This window comes from Mustela nivalis (genome assembly GCF_964662115.1).
Source record: "Mustela nivalis genome assembly, chromosome: 3".
Lineage (NCBI taxonomy): Eukaryota > Metazoa > Chordata > Mammalia > Carnivora > Mustelidae > Mustela > Mustela nivalis.
The window spans coordinates 55,753,849-55,775,044 of NC_139022.1; the positions used below are offsets into that span (position 1 = coordinate 55,753,849).

General features: G+C 35.0%; 1 protein-coding gene across 6 annotated transcripts in view; it reads right to left on the reverse strand.

Annotated features, from left to right (window-relative positions):
* The window catches only part of LOC309861173 (uncharacterized protein), a 734,084-nt gene that overhangs the window by 172,650 nt on the left and 540,238 nt on the right, over positions 1-21,196 (reverse strand). For 2 of the 6 annotated variants that reach the window (XR_014309799.1, XR_014309801.1), the window contains exons 3-4: positions 11,777-11,969; positions 11,322-11,466 (exon numbers count right to left, since the gene is read on the reverse strand). The exons of 2 other annotated variants lie outside the window; for them this stretch is intronic. Coding sequence is in view for 1 of the 4 variants with exons in the window: in XM_082723835.1 (XP_082579961.1) it covers positions 20,572-20,657 (86 nt within the window). In the remaining 3 variants the exon portion in view is untranslated. Of the gene's footprint in view, positions 1-11,321; positions 11,467-11,776; positions 11,970-20,569; positions 20,658-21,196 lie in introns of those variants that run through there. 2 more of the 6 variants (XR_014309800.1, XM_082723835.1) reach the window with 2 other exon arrangements.

A 21,196-nucleotide genomic window follows, 5' to 3' on the forward strand; every position in this document is an offset into this window, starting at 1 on the left:
CCTCAATAAATGCAGGGAAATTGGGATGGCCTTAGCATAAATTCTCCTGACTAGTAAATCCCATCAGGCAACTGGTTTTTTGAAGTGGAAGTAGTCAAATTACACGAAATATAAGAAAATGGCAACATATTTTTGATGAGATATGTATCTTCATCAGCTTGATAAAAAAGACTAATAGTACTACGAATCTAAGCTACACAAAATCTATCCATAATATGTAAGACTACATTTAAATTTCATCCCAAATCTTCATTTATCCTAAAAACTATTTTTAGGTTACTATATTTTTCATCATTTTTATTTTAAAAAAGATGAAAACTTGGGAAGCCTGGAGGCTCAGTCAGTTAAATGTCTGCTTTTGGCTCAGGTCATAATCTTAGGGTTCTGGGATTGAGTCCTGCATCAGGCTCCTTGCTCAGCAGGAAGCCTGCTTCTCCCTCTGCTCACTGCTCCTCCTGTTTTACTCTCTCTCTCTGACAAATCAATAAATAAAATCTTTTTAAAAATAATAAATATTAAAAATTAAAAAATGAAAACTCAACTTTTTTTTCCTTTTCAGGATATAAGACATCAAAACCTAACCCAAAGCTGTAGTTGTTATGGAAGACCAGTAAACTCATCCTGCAACAAGGGATCGGGCCCTCAAAGATTATGTTAGACCACCTAAGTAAGTAGAGGATATTCTGTAAACATCAGAATAAGAGATTATTTTGAAAGGTTATAAGGTATAAATAATCATAAATAATAATAATTTTTTTTCAGAAACACTAGAATTATGTTGGGATGACTTCCAGCTTTGGAAAAGATCATTACAATGCACTGTTTTGATACAACATAAGCTAATATTTCTCATTGTATTTAAAATTCAATTTCATTTTTTCATCATTAGAAATCAAAAGCTCTTTCTGGAACAAAATTTTGCTATTTGACATTCTTTTTTCCCTCACCTTATGGCATACACCCACATGGGTAGGATTACTCAAACAAATGTTTACACCAAAATGTGCAAAGAGTTAGATTGTAGTGAAAATATATTTTTAAGAGACTTTAAAATTCCAGGCTAGCCCCAATTTATTCAGTAAAATGTCAAAAACAGGAAAACTTCAAATCTTCCCATTTGCCCATTTTTACTCGCACATATAGAAACAGAAAAAAGCTATTTTACACCTAATACCTATGCAATGTTTGTTTCCTGATGTTAGTGGTCAGTCATAACCAGGCACTTGGTTATGTTACTTAATGTACTACATATCTGGCTTGCTACTGCTTCGTCATTGAGATTTAGGACTGACAGTAATTTTCTTTTCAGGTTAAGTCATATGACGCTTTCCTATAGGAATAGGTTCTATCACAGGAGCCAATTATTCAAATCTAATTTAACAGTCTCAATAATTCTCCTCAGTTTTATCTTGGGCATTCTATATTCCTTTCTCTACACCTAGTGGCTACGTAACAATTCAATTACCAAAGTTCTTCATCCAGAAAGTGCAGTTGATTTCCGGTAATTCTTATTCTGTTTGATTTCTTTTTTTCTCCTGGTTTAACACATGCCAGTTGGTGTTGACTGAGTTAAAAATCTTGAAATAAGCCTGGCACTGTGTCACTATGTAGGTTAAGAAATGAAAAAAAAATTTAATAAAATACACACTAGAAATGGAAAATAAGATTAGTGGTGACATTTCTTGTCATGAGGGCATTTTTCGTCTATGTGCACAAAATAAAACAAGCTCAGTGCAGCTGAAGAAAAGAGGAATGAGGGAGATGATATAAATTGAAAGATGAAAAGGCAGAGGGTGAGTGTAAAGAAGCATGTTGAGAGCGCAAAGGGTCAGCTGGTAAGAAAGCAGCTCCAAGAACCTCAGAAGGTAAAATCCCAAGTAACAGATCGAATGGGTAAAAATCAAGGTTCTGAATAAAAGAGCAATACATAAGCAACTTCAAAGAAGATTAAAAGTACAGTAAGGTGATAAAAGTATTCAGGTCTTTGGAATGACTAGGAATTTGGGGGAATTGCAATAATGAGAACACTGTCAGGGAAAAGTCCTTATATATTAAAATCACCTATCACAATCTGCCTGCATGGACATTAGAATAAATTTCTTGTTCTTCAAGAATGAGGTATGTCTTCTGGTCATATTTAGGTTCATTTCTCCTCCATTTCTCTAAATAATCTTTCTCTGATAAAATATGCATATATATATATGTACATATATATATATATTCTTATACACAAATATAAAGTGGAACTTAAAATTCAAAGACAATATTGGGACTTCATGAAACTTATTAGTAATCTGGAATAGTCTAGCCGTTAAATTTGGAAATAAATTCCCACAAATTTTATAGGTACATTACTTATATCTACAAATAATAAATTCATTAGAAATCAGCAATTATCTGATTAAATTATCCCATACAAGAAGTAAATTTAAATGAATCAGAAAGACATATATTTGGAGAGGAGGCCTAAGCAAACTCCCTTTGTGTCGGTATTGATTAAATGAATCAGACAGTGAATGTCTACTTAATTTTTGAAAAGTGCCCAAAGACCCTCTTAAAGATTCATTCCCTTTGGGAATCTGCAGGTTAGGTAAGAAAAATACACATAATTAACATTTTTGGAACTTGTCTACCCTATTTTGTACTCTTGTGCTCCATAGTCTCAATAGACTTCTTTAGAAAGAGCACTGTAGATTTAGATATATAGTCATAACTAATAAAAGCTAACAACTATTCAGCCCTTATGAGAAAGGCACCTTGAATGTCCAGATTTTGCAGATGCTACAACACAGGGCTGGGAACTTACCTCACTCTTCTATCTCCTTTTTGATTAGATTTTGACTAGATTACATAAAGTATAACTTCTTATCAATAAGAAAAATAAAACTTGACAGAAAAATGGTCAAAACATAGGGACATACAATTCCTAGGAAAAATATAAACATCTGAAAAACTGATCTATGCTCTCAATAATCAACAAGATAGAAATTGAGGTAATAATGTAATATTACTAGAAAATAATTATAATCGATAATTGATTATATCTGGTTTGGCACTGGGAGAGACAAATGATCACTTATATGTTGTTGATAGAGAAAAGTACTATAGCAAGATGTGTCAAACCCAAAAGTGAGAATTTGGTGAACCAATAATTCTTTTCCTAGAAACATACCTGTTAGAAATATTTACTTGTGTATACAAACATATCACAAAAGAAGTTCACTGCAGCACAGTTTGTTAACAGCAAAAATAAGAGTAAATTGCTCAATAATGAGGGAATTCTAAATAAAATTATATCATATTGCTACTACAGAAAACTCTGAAGTAATTAAAAAGAACAAGATAAATCATATGAAAAGAACTCCAAGGCATATTTTTAATTTAAGAAAAAAAATCCAGTAGCAGAAATAGATAAAGAAGTTGCACTGTTACATTGTAGAAGGAACTAGAATTCCTAAAATTCTAAAAGCTAAAAGCAGGTTTGCCTGTTTTAATTCTATATACTTCAGGGTTTTAGAATAATTTATCAAGTGTTTCTGTATTACTCATATAATTAAAAAGTAATACAAATATAAAATTCTTTATGAGTCCTGTATTTCTGTCAAGGAGCTATGGGATTCAATTATACATCAAAAATTGTTTGAATTTTTTATAACCTATTTTGTATATATGTTTAAAAATGACTTAAGAAAATTAAAAAGTCTCCAAAAATATAATAACTCCACTATATAGGAAAGAACAGCACATTTAGAACCATAAAACTTTGCATTTACTTTTTATATAAACATTTATAAAAATCCCTTAAAATCTGAACCTCATTTTTTCCCTATTCAAAATCATGTCTTTCCTGCTTGACTTCTTATCTCCATAATCATATCTACCCTAACTCAACTTTCAGAGCTACCACCAAATACAAAGTAATTCTATAAAATTCACTTTGCAAACAGCAGAGTAATTAGTATACTGATTGGGCAGATGTATATTTAAGTTGAGACTATTGGGGAAAAATACATTACAACCAAAGTTCTTTTTATTTTTAATGTAACTCTATGCAGAAATATATGAGAATTCAAAAACAAATCTTAAGATTTAGCTACTTATTTTTTTTACATCTGAAAATATTATCATCAAAAAATTGTTATAAACTGAAAAAAAAAGGCATTGGAATAGTTTCAGAAGTCAATATCAAAGTTTTACTACCTGCCTATACTCAAAAAGTCTTTGTAAAACTAAAAGAAGAACATTCAATATACTCTCGAAAGATACAGGGTTGGTTAGCAGCTTGTTGTAATTATTGTATGAATGTACAGAGACAAGGTAACTGTAATAAACAGAAACTGTATTTCTGTGCTATTTTAGAGAAAAATCCATTAAAACCATTCCCAAAGATGAATAAATGTTTCAACTTAAAATTGCTTAGGTTAAAAATCATGTCAAATAATTAAGATAGATGAGAGGTATGATAGCTGCATACATGCAATCAAAGAAATGCATTATAAAGATGGAAGTTCATAATTGCATTAAATTAAACAAAAAATAAATCATTTGTTTCTCTAACATTTACCCAGTATTTTTCACAGAAAATAACTTGACTAATAAGCAAGTGCATGGCTTGAAAGTTAATGTGCACAAATAGTTCTGATGGTGGAATATGAAATGTTTACTTTAGAAAGTGACAGCTTACAAAAGGAAAAAAAAGAGAAAGGGAAGACACAGTAAGAAAATGATTTAGATTGAAGGTTATAGCAGCTGTGCAAATAAAGAAAATGGTGCAATCAACAGTTCACATCCTTCTGATGGATCATTGAAAAAGCTCTGTGTAAATAGTTTTGACGTTCAAGCTCCTGTTGAAAATAATACAGTAAAAAAATGCAAGCAAGAAGCTATAAAGTATGAAGAATCTCACAGTCACTTTTCCTCCAGCATATACAGGCCACTGATCAGCTGATTTATATGCTAAAAATATAACTCTCAGGATTAATGATTTTTAAAAGTGACAGAGAATTGCAACCTTTGGTGGAAAGCTTCGTAAAGGTTGTATGGACAATATGTTGTCTTGGATCATGGGTACTATGCAAATGATAACATGATGGCCCAGACTTCAGCTTCAATGTTAAATCAAGTCTCCAAATGGAGAAATTTCTCTCACCTTAAGATTTTTTAATAAAATAAAGTAACAAAAGTTAATGGTCTGCCAGATGTTCACCACGGGGAGTTTGCTTCACGGAAATTGAAGAAGGAACTTAATTTTGAATTTATGGGAACATTGCCCCGTTTTTCCTTGTTTGTCCCACGTTGCTTTTCAGCTTTGTTGACCAATGCCAGAAGCACCACAATGGGACTCTTTGAGTGCTATTCATCTCTGCATTAGAACAAGATGTGTTTAACTTTCCTTTTATTTTTTTTTTTTCCTCGCCAAGGTGCAGCTAGAAGTAGTAATATTATTATTCTGAGACTGACAATTGCTCTGACAATTTGTGATCAGTTCAACAGAAAGTGAATCAAATGAATCAATGAAAATATCTTAAAGCAGAGTCAGCTATTCAAGCCACAGCATTCTCTGAAACAAGGCACTTTATTTTTCAGCTGCTAGATGGAGAGCATTGTATGCGCATTGTTCACTTCTTAAGCATTTTTGAAAAGGAAATGAAATGGAAACATTGTACTTGGGGGGTCTTCAAGAGTATATAAAGATAATAGTAGAGGAATCAACTTTTTCAAGGAGTCTTAATTAAGGAGTTGAGGACCTGTGCGATGTTGCCTTTGAAGGGGGTTTGAAGCAAGAAGGAGAAAGAGGAAGGAAAAGAGGGGAGATGAGAATGAAAAAAGAATAAAACCAATCAGCTATTCTTTCAATTATAGAACCATAATTATTTATTATTTAAAGAGTGTGTTTAACATCTATCTATATGCAGAATTTTGCACAAATTCTAATTCAGTCCCTACTCTTTTCTTCAGTGGCTCCCAATCTTTGAAGTACAAACAGAAATCCCTTAAGAACTCATTACAGTTATGGACTCATAGACCCCACCTGTAGAGAACTTATATTTTGGAAGGTATCTCAGGAGACTTCTTAAGATGGTGCATGACCTCATACTGGCAAAACGCTGCTTTAGATTCTTAAAACAAGAAAAATAATAAGATCCATGATAATTTTACCTAACAAATAAATGTGGGTGGCTTTCTTTTTCCTGACAGCAACAAAAATAAAACTAAAATTTTAAAATATGAATCTTGTTATAAGGATATTATGGCTAATTCAAAGAGAAAATGGAGACTTAATAAATATTTGTTGAATGTTCAAGTGAATGAAAAAATGTGCACACAGATTTAACCAACATCTGTTCTCTGAATACTTAAATTTTCTAACCTGAAATATGAACCCTACTTAAAACTGATGAGCTTTCTTCACAAAGTGTAATTTAAAACCAGTTGCTGCGTTACCTTAAACCAAAGTAAGCAAAAGAAATGCATTAGCAGACAGTACATACAAAATTACTTATATTCTTTTCCACTGGAAGATATTAGCCTAATGCATTCATCCTTATTAATTGGTGGTGAAAGCAAAAAATGCTCAGTAGCCCCCACTGAAATAAGACAGGGAAAAGATACATGATTTGCCTATTTTTCCCCCTTTTAAGGGCAGTTTTTCCCAAACTTCAATCACTTACATAATCTCATCATAATTCTGGCTATATCCTTATAAGATATGTCACATATCATGACAAAAATACAAATATTTGCTATTGACACTACCTATTTGATTTCACACTAATTCCAGTTATCTCATGAAATCTCTGGTTTATTTTGCTAGCTGTTATTTTCCTACCCCACATTTAAGTTAAAAATCTCAACTAATTAAAGTTAAAAAGTGCTTGTTTTCCTACTACCTAAAATTAGCTCATGTCCTAGAAGTGATCATTGATTCCCTGCATTTTCAGAATTGATGTTCAAAGAGCCCCAGTCTGAGAAGAACACTGCTCTTCAGATAATCTCACACCCACCTATGAATGAAGGACAGCTCCAAATCTTTCCACATACAAGAAATTCTCAAAATGTTAGAAAATACTTTACTCTTAAAGAGCCAAGCATTAATTATCTCTCCCCAACAATCTTTGACAAGGATTATATATTAAGTGGTGACTTTAAATATCTTTGTTTACACACACACACACACACACACACACACACACACTCTCTCTCTCTCTTCCAAAATTTAGCCTGTGTTGAAGAACAGAAACCCAGGCAATCCCCAGGATCATTCCCCATGTTATAGAGGGAAAAAACGTAAAACTACATGATTCAATTTGCCAAGGTAACTCAGACTAAAATGAGATGGACATTATTCCTAAATCACCAACATAAGCATCTCTATCCAAAGGTTTGCTTAAGGAGAACTGGCCTTAGCATGATGAGTCACATATTCTAATTTGCTTAAGTCTACTTTGTATGTGGTTTATTTTATTGTGTTAAGTTTTACATAGTTATTTTTATTTTATGCCTGATTTGGGGGCTTAGAAGAAAATTAGATAGTTGCTAAAGTGTCATTAAGTATAAAAGAAGATTATATATGTTCTTATTTTATATCACAGAAAGAGAAATTCAGGGATAGGAAAGAAAGGATTGCCCTCAACCTTCAAGGCTATTTCTGAAATTTATCTTTACACTGAAAATATACCTGCATCTTTAGGCATTTGAACAAAGTTTAATACAGCAGCATTTTGCTTCAAATTAATCTGTATCTAATTTCAAAATAATAAATTAGGCTCTTGAGGAAACTGAATAATATATGGGTATTATCAACACCTTCCCATATGGTGAATTGGGAAGTGAATGCCTAATTGGATCATGATCTGTTTGAAACTTTTGCATTTTTTGTATTCCCTTAGAATGGGAATTTCATCTCATAAGTGACCTAGTCCTTCTCCTTGTCCTTGCTAGAGGTACAAACTGTCCTGCTTTGTCCATAATATACCATGAAACAAAGGTTTAAAACTTACACATTACTTAAATGTGATTAAAACTCATTATAAATAACTTTATCAAGTTAATAAAGTATTTTGGTTCAGACTAGACCCAAAGAATGGAAGTACACAAAACTTGTGATGAACAATATTTTAACTTTAGGTTTAGATATGATCTTACACAAATCTATCCCCACTTAGCATATAATGAGACAGCCATAGCCACTCCCAGAACAAGTACTCAGGAAGCCCACACTTTCCTTTGAGTAACAAGGCAACCAAATTATTAAATCACAATGACAATATAGAGATGTATGGGTAATGAAGGAAAGAACACAAAATTGACAAAGCAATAAAGAGAAAAACAACTGTCTAACTGATGAGGTGCCCTAGAAAGGTGTTTTAAAATTCACAATATCAAAAGGTATCTTCTCTTATGACTACCTTATAACGCTAATAGCAGGTGTGCATTAATACAAGTAACCCTATATGAACCAGTAAGCATGCAATGGGGTGTACTAAGTATTTTACACTCAATATCTTATTTCATATTTGTAACCACAGAGCATAGTAATACTCTTATGTTACAAACCACGAAGTTAACAGGTACAGAAATTAAGTAAATACCAGAGCCACCCAGCTAGTTAATAATGGAATCAGAACTCAAACTAGATTTGTTTGATCCTAATACTTGGAAGTCTTGGCCACTAAACTCACATCACTTTGTGAGCAAGTCCTTCAAAAATCATAGGCAGAGAATATAGCTTCCTGTTCCAAACCTTACATCCTTTTGAAATTTTCAGTTTATCACTTAAATTCCTGTGAAGGCTGCCTATACACAAAAACAACAGTAAATGTTTATTTTACTGCTAAAGCTTTGGAACCTGTCCTCCCAAATTAAAGTAACATTTTCACACTTTCCATAAAGATAGTGACATTTATCCTCTGGCTTTATGTACCACCATGATATCTCCACAGTTTGAGAATGACAACACATATTGTTAAAGAAAATGAAGTTATAAAGATAAGAAATTTAAAAAGAGGAAAATAGAATATTTGAAATCGCAAAGGAATAGAATATTTGAAATCACAAAGGAAGTTAGTAAAATGCCTTCCCAATTGTGGCTTTACCAATTGTGTTTTTGTTTTTCTGCATAATTGTTATATATGAATAAAATTGTTAAGTGCCACACATATATTTCCACACAGAATAGCCCTAATCCCTTCAAGCAAAAGAGTCTACTGGAATTATTACTTCCCCAGTTTCCTGAACCATTTAAACAAGTCTACGGGATGCTTCAAGTAAAGCCCATACTCTTTAATATGTGGAAGGAAGAGTAGAAATACATGTCCTTCCGGATCTTGGCAATTTGTGAACATGTGAAGCAATTACAAAAGAACTTGCCTGAAACTTGCTAAAAATGCAAAGGAGATGTGGTCTATATACACAATGGAATACCATGCAGCCATCAAAAGAAATGAAATCTTGCCATTTGCGACAACATGGATGGAACTAGAGCGTGTCATGCTTAGCGAAATAAGTCAAGCGGAGAAAGACAACGATCGTATGATCTCCCTGATATGAGGAAGTGGTGATGCAACATGGAGGCTTAAGTGGGTTGGAGAAGAATCAATGAAACAAGATGGGATTGGGAGGGAGACAAGCCATAAGTGACTCTTAATCTCACAAAACAAACTGAGGGTTGCTGGGGGGAGGGGGTTTGGGAGAAGGGGGTGGGATTATGGACATTGGGGAGGGTATGTGCTTTGGTGAGTGCTGTGAAGTGTGTAAACCTGGTGATTCACAGACCTGTACCCCTGGGGATAAAAATATATGTTTATAAAAAATAAAAAATTAATAAAAAAAATGCAAAGGAGGATGTAAGTGTGAGATACATTAACTTTCAAGTCAGTAAGGGGTGGTTTGAAAACTTTAAAATGAAATACACATTGCATAATATAAAAATTCTAAAAGAATTTGTCCTAGCACATTACACCACTTCAGCAATATTTCCTGAACAGTGATCTCAGAGAAAAGTTACCTATGTGGTATGTGGTATACGTGTGTGTGTGTGTGTGTGTTTGTCTAGTATTGGTTTCAGTGAGACAGATAAATTTAAGATTTTTTTTAAGACTTTATTTATTTATTTGACAGACAGAGATCACAAGAGAGGCAGGCAGAGAGAGAGGAAGAAGCAGGCTCCCTGCTGAGCAGAGAGCCCAATGCAATGCGGGGCTTGATCCTAGGACCCTGCGATCATGACCTGAGCAGAAGGCAGAGGCTTTAGCCCACTAAGCCACCCAGGTTCCCCTTAAAAAAGATTTCTAACTCAATGATCTAGTTTATCTTGGAAGTAGGTTTTTACTAGAATTTTTATTGACTGAAGTTAAAGTTTTAAAAATACATTAAATCACATCTCTGCATTCTCTTGGTATATAGTCAACTATAGTTTTGCCACATAGTACACTTCTCAGTAATGTCATACCTATGGTTGGTAGTGCGCGACTGTGCAAAAAATAAATGGCAGGATGACACAGCATGCTTAGTAGATGTGGAACACATATTTGGACCCAAGATTTTTAGAATGTAATCAGTTACATGATTCACAGCATCCAAGAAATAATAATAAACCACTAACAGTCGGGACTTTCTTTCCCTTCCACCCTTGGTTTCTCATCCAGTTTCAAAGTGTCTGGAGTCATCACTAACATCTCCCTACTTCAGGTCACATATTTAATAATCAAGTCCCGTAGTCCACTGTCATGGATCCTTCAAATCAATTTCTTCCTTTCTACTCTCATTGCCACCACCATATTTCAGACTTGCATTACTACAATCTGTTCTGTCACAATGCAGCCTTCACGCTAATCAATCCTGAAAATGCCATCAGGTTAATCTTCATAAAACGCAATTCTGGACATGTCACTCACCTGCTCAAATATTTTCAACAGCTCCCCAAAGCCTAGAGAATAAAGTCTATATTTAGCTTAGAATTCAAAGCATCCCCCGTATTATAATTATTGGTGGATATTTGGTTTCTTCTTAAGTGGTAGGACCATTTTTTACTTTTGTGCCTATAAATTAACAGGCAGAGAAACTTACATATAGAAGCATGTATTCATTCTTACAGATTCTATCACGGCTCAAATATCTACCTTTCTTGACTATCTAACATTCAATTATCATAGGATTAAGCTCTCTTTTTTAAAGTTTCTTCTGGACTATAATATTCATTGCTTCAGAAATTTTTCTACCACAGCTTTACAGAATTAAGTATCAGAGGCAGTTTCTCTAAAGTAGCCATTGCTTTATTCTATATTGTTGATATGAGACAAAGAAGAAAAGATATTCGGTTACTTACCTATGGAGCATAAAGCCCTTGGAGTCAGAGATTGATTCTAATCTTTAGTCTTCCTCATCTTTCCATCTTTACTTTGTTCTCCAAATTTCTCAGTAATCTTGTATTAATCCAATAAATGTGTTTGCTAATTTCTGAATGCCCTACCACAGAGAAATTAGGTAAAAGAAAAAAAAAGGGGGTCAAGTGATATTTTTAAAGGCCATATTTGTCTGAACTAATTATTTTATTTTGCTGTGAGTTAGACTCTATGGCTAGCATTAACAGTCCACTTATTCGGGAGTAGTTTATCAATGCTGCCTCTCTCTGCACAGAGAATGATTACAGGTGAATCTCCACATGGGTAATTTAGATGGGAGCTCACTTATCAGACCACTTCTGTTCAATTCAGAACTAAAAATACTTAGGGGGTCCCATAAATGTTAAAAACCACAAAGAATAATAATAACTAACCTCTTCTTAGTACATGTGTTCCTGAGTACACATACTTAAAATTTTCCCAATTATAATTCAAGAACATTTCAGTTCCCTTTATTCAGAACCATTATTCAGGCTCTTCTGGAAATGTTTTATTCAGGTTGCACATCTCTCCTCTGCAGTCTCTGATTTAGGATTCAGCTCTCTGATAATGAGTGGAAATTGGGGTCTGAAAGAGAAAAACACCATTTTCTTAAATAATGCTATAGGCATACATTGTCTTAATCTGGAAAAAAAAATGAAACCCTAAAATATTTTTCTAAACTGTTAAAATGCCTGAGCTTTTGAAAACTGTTAAAATGCCTGAGCTTTGAAAACAGAGGGAAAAAAGCAAATTACAATACAATTAAACTGTATATTTTAAATATCCGTGATCACATCTGCAACATCACAATATAATCACATGAGTAACATGGAAAAATGGTCTGAAAGCAGTTTAGTGGTGTTCTCCAGGCAAATGTGCAACCTGACTAGGCATGCATTGTGGGCATAAATAAAAAATAGAAAATATTTGTGTGTGTGTGTGGTGGTGACGGTCGCGGCTAATGTTGTTGCTGTCAATAATAAAGAAAGAGGCCGGATCTCAATAGGACATTTGAGCTCAACCCTTTCCCTGGGCTGTAGTTTATTCTCCTGTTCATACCTGAGGACAGTTGGGGCAGTCTCTTAAGCCCTGTAATGAGATCTGAGCAAAATAAATCAGCCCTGTTTTATCCCCAGCTCAGAGAGTTGGGGCAACTCATCGTGAGACTTCCCAATTTTTCACTGTGGTACAGGCTGTTTTGCTTCAGCTGTTTCATAAACTCGAGTCTAACACATACCTATTTGGACATTCTTGGGAAAAACAGAAATAAAAACAGCTAGTCCTGGAGCATCTGAGTACTATAAGTTCAGAGGACTTGGAGGGTCCAGCTGAGGCAACAGGGACCTTTCGCTGAACGACTGCTTGCTAATGGCAGAGTTAAAGGACACGATGGACACAGAAGCAAAGTCAGACAAGTGAGGAAATGTGCTGACCCCACGATGACTTGCCCAGGAGATAAGGATGCATTTAGAACCACCTTCTTTTTAAATGACCACCATGACAAGAGCTGTTAAGTATTAAACAGGTGTGTGCTATCCGTGATTGCATTTGGATCTCCCAACTTAGTGGTGTCAGTAGAACTAATGACTGAGACAGATAAAGTGGCATACTTCCTGCATGGATTAAGATTCTGTATGAAAGCCAAAATAAAGTGCTGCACACCTGCCACATTTGAGAAAACATAGTCATAATTCCTAAGATGCTTATCTGAACTTTCTGGTCTTAAATTCTCAAACAGATCAGCTCAGAAAGATTTCAGATATTTGGAAGTTGGAGAAAATCACAAAAACTTCTGCAGGCATATATCAGTCCCAAATCTCTTACTCAGGAGAGCTTCAAAATTACATTTGCTCTGACTCCCGCATGTGTGATCTGATAAGATCACTGACATATATTAATTGCTGTAAAATGAAACATAACAATGACCCAGAGTTAATAAAACATTGGTTTAAAAATATCCCTCATTCTAATGCTGTATACTTGAGTTAAATTTAAGAATATACTCATAAACTCTTATTTTGCAGGTGAAATAAAAACTTGCTAAATACTCTGAAATTTCTCCTTAGAATTTTAAGCTACCTTATAAATGTTATCTTTTTTTTCTTTCTATAGGAGTAACACCATATTTGAACTTTTCTGACAACATCTTCTCAGCTTAGGAATTCAAAAAAATCATCTGCTCTATTCAAGTTATTTTGCTATGCATTATACAGTGTAAAGTGATAAATAACATATTAGTCCATATCATCAAAAAACATATTCTATGAGTGAAAAATACATGTTTAGAAACATGTGGCTCAGTTGGCTAGGCGTCTGCCTCTGGCTCAGGTCATGATCCCAGGGATCAAGTTCTGCATTGGGCTCCCAGCTTAGTGTGGAGCCTATTTCTCCCTCTGACCCGCCCCCCTGCTCCTACTCTCTCTCTCTTTCTCAAATAAATAAAAATCTTTAAAGAAAAAACATAATATATATGTTAAATGCCATAAGAAGGATACAAAATAGAAAAATGAAAAAAATTTAAATTAAAATTATATTTCCAAAAATTAAAAGTTTATTATTAAGATACATTTTGGACATTTTAACAGAAATAAAAGGTAACTTTATTTTCTTAGAAAAAGTTTTTTCAGAAAAAGAAAATATTTGAAGTAATATTAAAATACACAGAATAAAGTTATCTTTGTGGATGAGTTAGAGACTCAGGTTGCCTATAACAAAGGGTACATGAAGAGAAAGTAGTTCATTAATATGCAAAGGACAATGAGAGTAAGATCACAAGCCTTTAGCCATACTATACACAAACAGTGAATCATGGAACACTACATCAAAAACTAATGATACAGTGTATGGTGACTAACATAACATAAAAAAAAAAATCAGTATGAAATGTGTTCCATTAGTTGTGGAGAATTATTAACATGAATTTTTCACGAATTCACTTTATTATTTTCTTTGGCAAGTAAAAGGTAACAATATAACATTAGAAAAAAATATTACATGATATCTAACCACAGTTAACCTTTCAGTGTGCACCATTTAAAAACACTTACAAACCTGAGACTATACTGAGCATCATGTTACCTGCTTTTTAAAGGACATGTTTAATATATAATAAAAGTCCTTGCATAGCACACTCTTCATATCTTTCTTTTAAATAACTGCATAAAAGTATATTTCTTGAATACATCCTAATTACATAACCATTTCTATATTTTTACACTTGAAATTGCTTCCTTAAAAAGGGGGTTATTTATTGATTGATTTATTTAAAGAGAAAGAGAGAACATGAACAGGGGGAGTAACAGAGAAAGAGTGGGGAATGTCAAGCAGACTCCTCACTGAGCACAGAGCCGGATATAGTGCTCCATCTCATCTCTCCAGGATCACGACCTAAGCTGAAATTAAGAGTCAGATGCTTAAAACTGACTGAGCCACCTAGCCACCCCACATTAAATTGCTTTTTATCATTACTACATACCAGTACAACAAAAATAAATATTTATTAAGTACCTACTATGTGTCAGACACTGTTCCAATAATTTTCATTAAACAGAATAAAACAGACTAATTCCATGCCCCCATGGAACTTAACGTTTTGTATATACAATAATATTCTTTTTTTTTTTAAAGATTTTATTTATTTGACAGAGAGAGATCACAAGTAGGCAGAGAGGCAAGCAGAGAGAGAGAGAGAGAGAGAGAGAGAGAGGAGGAAGCAGGCTCCCTGCTGAGCAGAGAGCCCGATGCAGGACTCGATCCCAGGACCCTGAGATCATGACCTGAGCCGAAGGCAGAGGCTTAACCCACTGAGCCACCCAGGCAGCCCAACAATAATATTCTTGTATATGCATCTGTATCATTGATTTATGTGTATCTTTACAATAAAGGCTGGATACAAACTTTCAATGTCAATAGAATTGAATGTTTTTAATGGTATCAATACATACCCCACAACTGGTATATGAGAGTCTATCTCATGAGATCATGACCTAAACTGAAACCAAGAATCTGTTGCATAACCAACGAAACCATCCAGGCACCCCTATAATGTATCTTTTTACATTGTTATTGATTTTCAGCATTTTCATTTTATTGGTTATTATTTTTTTTCAAAGATTTTATTTATTTATTTGACAGAGAGAGATCACAAGTAGGCAGAGAGAGAGGGAGAAGCAGACTCCTGGCCGAGCAGAGAGCCTGATGCAGGGCTCAATCCCAGGACCCTGGGATCATGACCTGAGCCGAAGGCAGAGGCTTAACCCACAGAGCCACTAAGTTGGCCCGGTTATTTTTTTGCATGCATGAAATGCCTACTTATCCCTTTAACGGAAAGATTTTCTTTTTTTTTTTTTTCATTTTTATCTCCAATTTATTTGTGACATTTCATTATAAACTAAGAAAATTCTCTGTTAGATATGTATTTTTCAAACATGTCCTCAAACCGACATGTATATATGATAGAAAAATATCTATTTTTAAAAATTTTTTGTGGTAAATTTTACTAAAGAGGTTAATGGTGATTTTGGCTTCTGGTATTTTTTTTTCTATTACTGAATATTTATTTAAAAATACAAATATGCTCTAAGCATACAAGAAAAACAGCTATACCTTTGATTCTAACTTATGATTAATATTTTACAATATTTGAGAAATCCTCCTTTTTAAGGTTTTTGTTTCCATATTCTCCATATAATTATTGTCTACTCTGATAAACAAAGTCAATGAAGAATTGCTTTTCTTTTATATTTAATTTCTTTTCAGTATAACAGAATTCATTGTTTATGCGCCACACCCAGTGCTCCATGCAATATGGTGTTTTGTTTTTAAATGACTTACTAATGTCAATAGTTATACAATATACTTATTTTTCCTCAAATACTACAAAATATTTGTTACATTTAAGTCATCAACAACTTTACATTGTGTCATATAGGAGTCAAATTTGCTTTTCTCAGAGAGCTTCCTATCTCCATACCATTAATGGACCCATCCATCATGATCCTCAATGTTTGGTTCTCAAATAGTAAGTTCTTCTCTATCAAAGCATTCTTTCTCTAAGATATAGGGTGCAAAATTTAAAAAAAAAATGGGTAAAGCCATTTTTCCTCTACACTCTCCCAACACTTCAGTAAATCCTGTCCAGGATTAAGAAAGTAGCTGCCCATTCCTTACTGATAGAAGAGAATTCTGAAGCTTCTGAAGATCCCTCCTAATTTATCTCTAAAAGCTGATGATTCCGAAAGCCAATATTTGCTTTTTTTAAAAAAATTCTAAACATTTTACTTTCTAATATCCATGTCTTATTTTGTTTTTTTTTAGTATGAATACATGGCCCAAATCTTTTAATGAGCTATAACTAGGAAAAGGGACAGTAGCTGCTTACAGATAAGATTTCTATCTATAATTTAAGATTCATGCTATCTGGGTAAACCCTAAGACCTAACAAGCACTTCCATATACCTCTTCAACAGGGAGCTAGTACAGCTAAGTCCTGATCTTGAAGGAACCATTAACATTAATGGAAAGTAAAAGAATTCCCAAGTGAGAAATGAAACTATTAAAACTAGAATGGGAAAATAGAGGCACAGGTAATTGCTTAGCCATTTTCTCCTGTCCTTGTAATATCCAAATGATGAGGTCTTTTTCTTTTTCCCTCCCCCAAGGTTTAGGTATAAAGACTTTCAAGTCATATTTAAAATATAGCTGGCTTAGGAAGAGCTCAAACTTCTGTGCTTAAATACCTGAATCTAGTTCAGAAGCCATAGTGCTGCAGAGGAATATATGTTACCTGGGAACTTTTCTAACTAAATGTACCCTCCCGCATACACACAACTCCTATACTAGAGATCTTCCTATGCCTCCCGTTTGCCTTTAAAATCATTACAAGGTAAGCTGTAACTTCTAATGGAAGTATATCAAATTTCTGGGATGTGTTGAGAATTATTTCTTTATTAACTGTAAGAGATTTAGAAACACCTTTACATTAACAAAGAGGTTATCATGCAATCATTCAATAAACATTTGTTTGATCAACTACTACCTGCTTAAGGCCTAGCCTATAGGAATACAACAGTGTGAAGAAGAGGTATAGGATTAAATAAGCCAGCAAGTTCCACATGGAGAGACACAGGATAAATGAAAAGCAGAGCATTTTGGGACCACACAGCAAGAATATCAATTTCATCTTGGTCAGTCTGGGAAAGATGTCCAGTGAAATTGGTATCTATGTTGAAAACTAAATGACGAAATAAATTAGGAAGTGAGAGATTATATCACGTCTGGAGAAACTAAAGAAAAAAAAAATCCAGAATGACCGGAGCGTAGAAGTCAAGTGAAAGAAAGGAAAGACACACAGAGATAAAAGATGAGGCTAAAGAAGCAAATAGCACCGATGGAGACACATAAATTTGTTTGAATTCTACCACAAGAGCACGGAAGAGCAAAGTGATTATTTTAAGCAGAAGGGCAACCCCAGTTTTTCCTCTGGAAAGAAAACTCTGACAGCAATGTGCGGAACACACGAGAGGAGGGCAAGTCTAAAGCCATGGAAATAAGTGAATTTGCAAAGGTGTTCACTTCTGAGAAAGAGTTCCAATAAGTATTAAACAACGAGAACTCTCTGGCTAACCATTGATTACTCAGCGAATTATCCAGTTAAAACACAGTGTCTTAATTGTTATACCTAATAATTGCACTGTTCATAATTTAAGTTGTTTACTATCTGAGGTTTAACACTCAGAGAATTGATTAAATTGGATAACTCCTCTCTTGGATGGAAGCAATAACCTTCAATGGAATGCTAACTACCTCTGAGAATTATGTTTAACTCAGACTTTCTTTGCCATAGGCAGAAGTAATTGATTTTAGGCTGGGTGAACTGGTTCTTAATACATATGCCCACAGGGAGAATGTCATTTTAATAAGATGCTTCTATAAGCCACATCCTACTTAAAACAGAAGGTTTTCCCTTTGCCTTCATAAGGAAAAGCTAAAGGAGTCCTGTTTGCCCTTAAGTTCACAGTAAACAACTGTGAAGTAAAGTAACACTGAGTCGGCAATCTGCAAAGTATCTATTTGCCAACTCAGCTATCTCTGTTCTGTTTGGAGCTGAAGCTTTTCTAGGAAAATACATCTATGTTTAACATTCTTGAAAACCACTAATTAGTATACCTAAATCTGCTTATATTGGCTCTGCAGTAGTTGTTCCCTGATTTCCCAATCTATTGTTTTGTTCTGCTACTACCATGACACAACTAAAATAAGAGTATTCAAATAATTAGAAATTGGGGAGGGGAGATAATAAAACAAACAACTGCATCCCAAGAGATCAAGGGAAATATGGAGAGTCTTCAAAAAATAGGAAATCACTGATTCATCGAGGCAGTCAGATTTTGATACTGATTCACAGATTTGACCCAATGCAAGTAAAAGCACTCAGGGTTGTTCAAGACTATTAACCGAGTTGTAGAAAAAACCATTTTTACATATACATTTCAATTCATATGTATATACCACCTGTTAAAACTTTTAATTCTTATATTTTCTAGCTCATAGAATACATTAATGTCATATATATGTTATATATATGTCATTACATATATATATGTAATCAAGTTATGGTTGATATTATAATCCTTTAACAATAATTTTCACAAACTTTAATTCATCCCAACTTCTGGTGGTAACCTGGCTTATTTTATGTAATACATATTACATAGCATATTGAATTTACTTATGAATACACCCATGTTCATATATTTAGACCTAAATTATCAATCTAATAATGTTAATATTATCCAATCAAATTTATTGCCCATTGTTCTTATATCTAGTTTACCAAACTCTTATATCTAGTTTACCAAATATCCAAATTACCAAATAGTAATCTAGTTACTAGTTTATATCTAGTTTGCCAAAATCCCACATATAGCCCATTTTTAGGCATTTACACAAAATTAAACATTTGTTTTTTTAAAATAATAGCTTTAAACATTTCAAGTTATACTGGTATCATACTCCTTTAACAATAATTTTCACAGCTTTAATTTATCACAAGCTGTTGGTGGTAACCTGACTTATTTTACATAATACACAGATCAATTTTTACAAATATTTTATTAGTTGTGCTGGCACACAAACATCATGGATATTAAGGTGCTGGGCTACAAGGACTTGGCTGCCATCCCCAAGGACAAAATTATCCTGGACATAATTGCCTCATGATGATCTACAAGTTCCACTGTCCCTATTCCTTCCTGGAACACATGGAATGGCTCAGAAGCCAAGATCTTGTTTTCACCAAATCCACGTCTCCCTCCCCCTTAGCATCCCCAGAAGTGTGGGTAAAGAGCAGGACCTCTGGAACCATCTCCCAGGCTTTAGCCCCTAGAATTACCGGGACCCCCCAGAATACCCTGGCCCATTTCCATCATCATCCTACTCAGATTCCAACATGTATAAGCAGACACAGATCCATAAGCAGAGAGAATCTGTGGATAGCAGCTCTCAGCACAAGCCTTCTTCTGAGGATCTTGTCATCAAATCATCCATGCTCCCTGCAGCCCAGCCCCGGACTCCAACCTGCTCACCAAGATTGAAATTGATTATTGGTCATGCAGTTTGTCACTGGCCATTGTGGAGATAGAAAGAAAGAAGCAGAAGACATCATAGGAAGAGGTAGAGAAAGATGATAATGCCAGAAAAGAGATGGAGGGTCTCAGGAAGGGTCAAAGACAGGAACTCAGTAAGGTGACTCTCTAACTCGAGAAAGATAATCTTGAAGGAAGAAATGAAGAAGTCATTGCCTACTTAAGGAAAACTCAGTTCCTATGGGTTCAGACACCCTTTCAAACCTCCCCAAGACCTAGGACATCCAAGTGTTCTCTGACTATGGTGAGACCACCCTGAGCTAGCTAGTCCACAGACTTCAGCCCAGGGGGAGTGAGCCTGGAAGGCCAGGCCTTCAGATCTGTCACTATGAAATGCTGGTAGCAAACAATAGGAGGTGAACCAAGTTTCCTCTGGGTGGGGATCAGATGAGGTCTGAAATGTGTCTGTCAAGTGAGGACTTATCCAGGGTTCTTTCCCTATCTCCTGAAGAATTTGAAAAACTGTTCTGTGGAAGCAAAACAAATTCAAGAAAAAGTAATCTCTCTTCTGATCATCCCCACCATGACTCCATGACTTACCCTCATCCCCGCTGCCTCAGAGCTCTGGAGCTGGGGTCACTGATCCCAAGGCATCCTTTTCCCATGGTGAGCAGGGAGTGAGAATCACCTGGAGGAGGGGGGGGGTGTCGGACCGAGGTAGATTTGGTTCCATTCCCCAAGTAGAGGGGCAGCCAAGACCTTTGCAGCCCTTGGGTTGTGAGACATGGATTTTCTTCCCCGTAATGAGGGTGGGGGTACTCTTCATCACCTCTCACACTCACTGCACAAGGCAAACCCAGTCTGGACTCCAGCAGACACAAAGTTAATGTTTGTGTCCTCCCTCTGCACACACACCCCCACAAGAAGGTTCCCAGAAGAGACTGAGAAAAAAATGAACATAGCAGTTAGTAGTTGGACCTATCAGGTATGTTGACCCATGTGTAGGTGGAACTGTCCCTTGTAGGAGGAGGGTGAGTGTGAGAAGCAGCAAGGCAGACAGGGAAACCCCAGGACCCTGTGTGTCAAGATCTTCTCCTCATCTCACTTTTACAGCTAACCCTACACCTGGGCCTCCTGCTTCTCTGACTCTAGCAGGAGCAGGCTCCAGCTCAAGGAGATCTCTAGCACAGAGGCTGCCCTGATCTCTAGCTCACTTTGTCTTTTGCT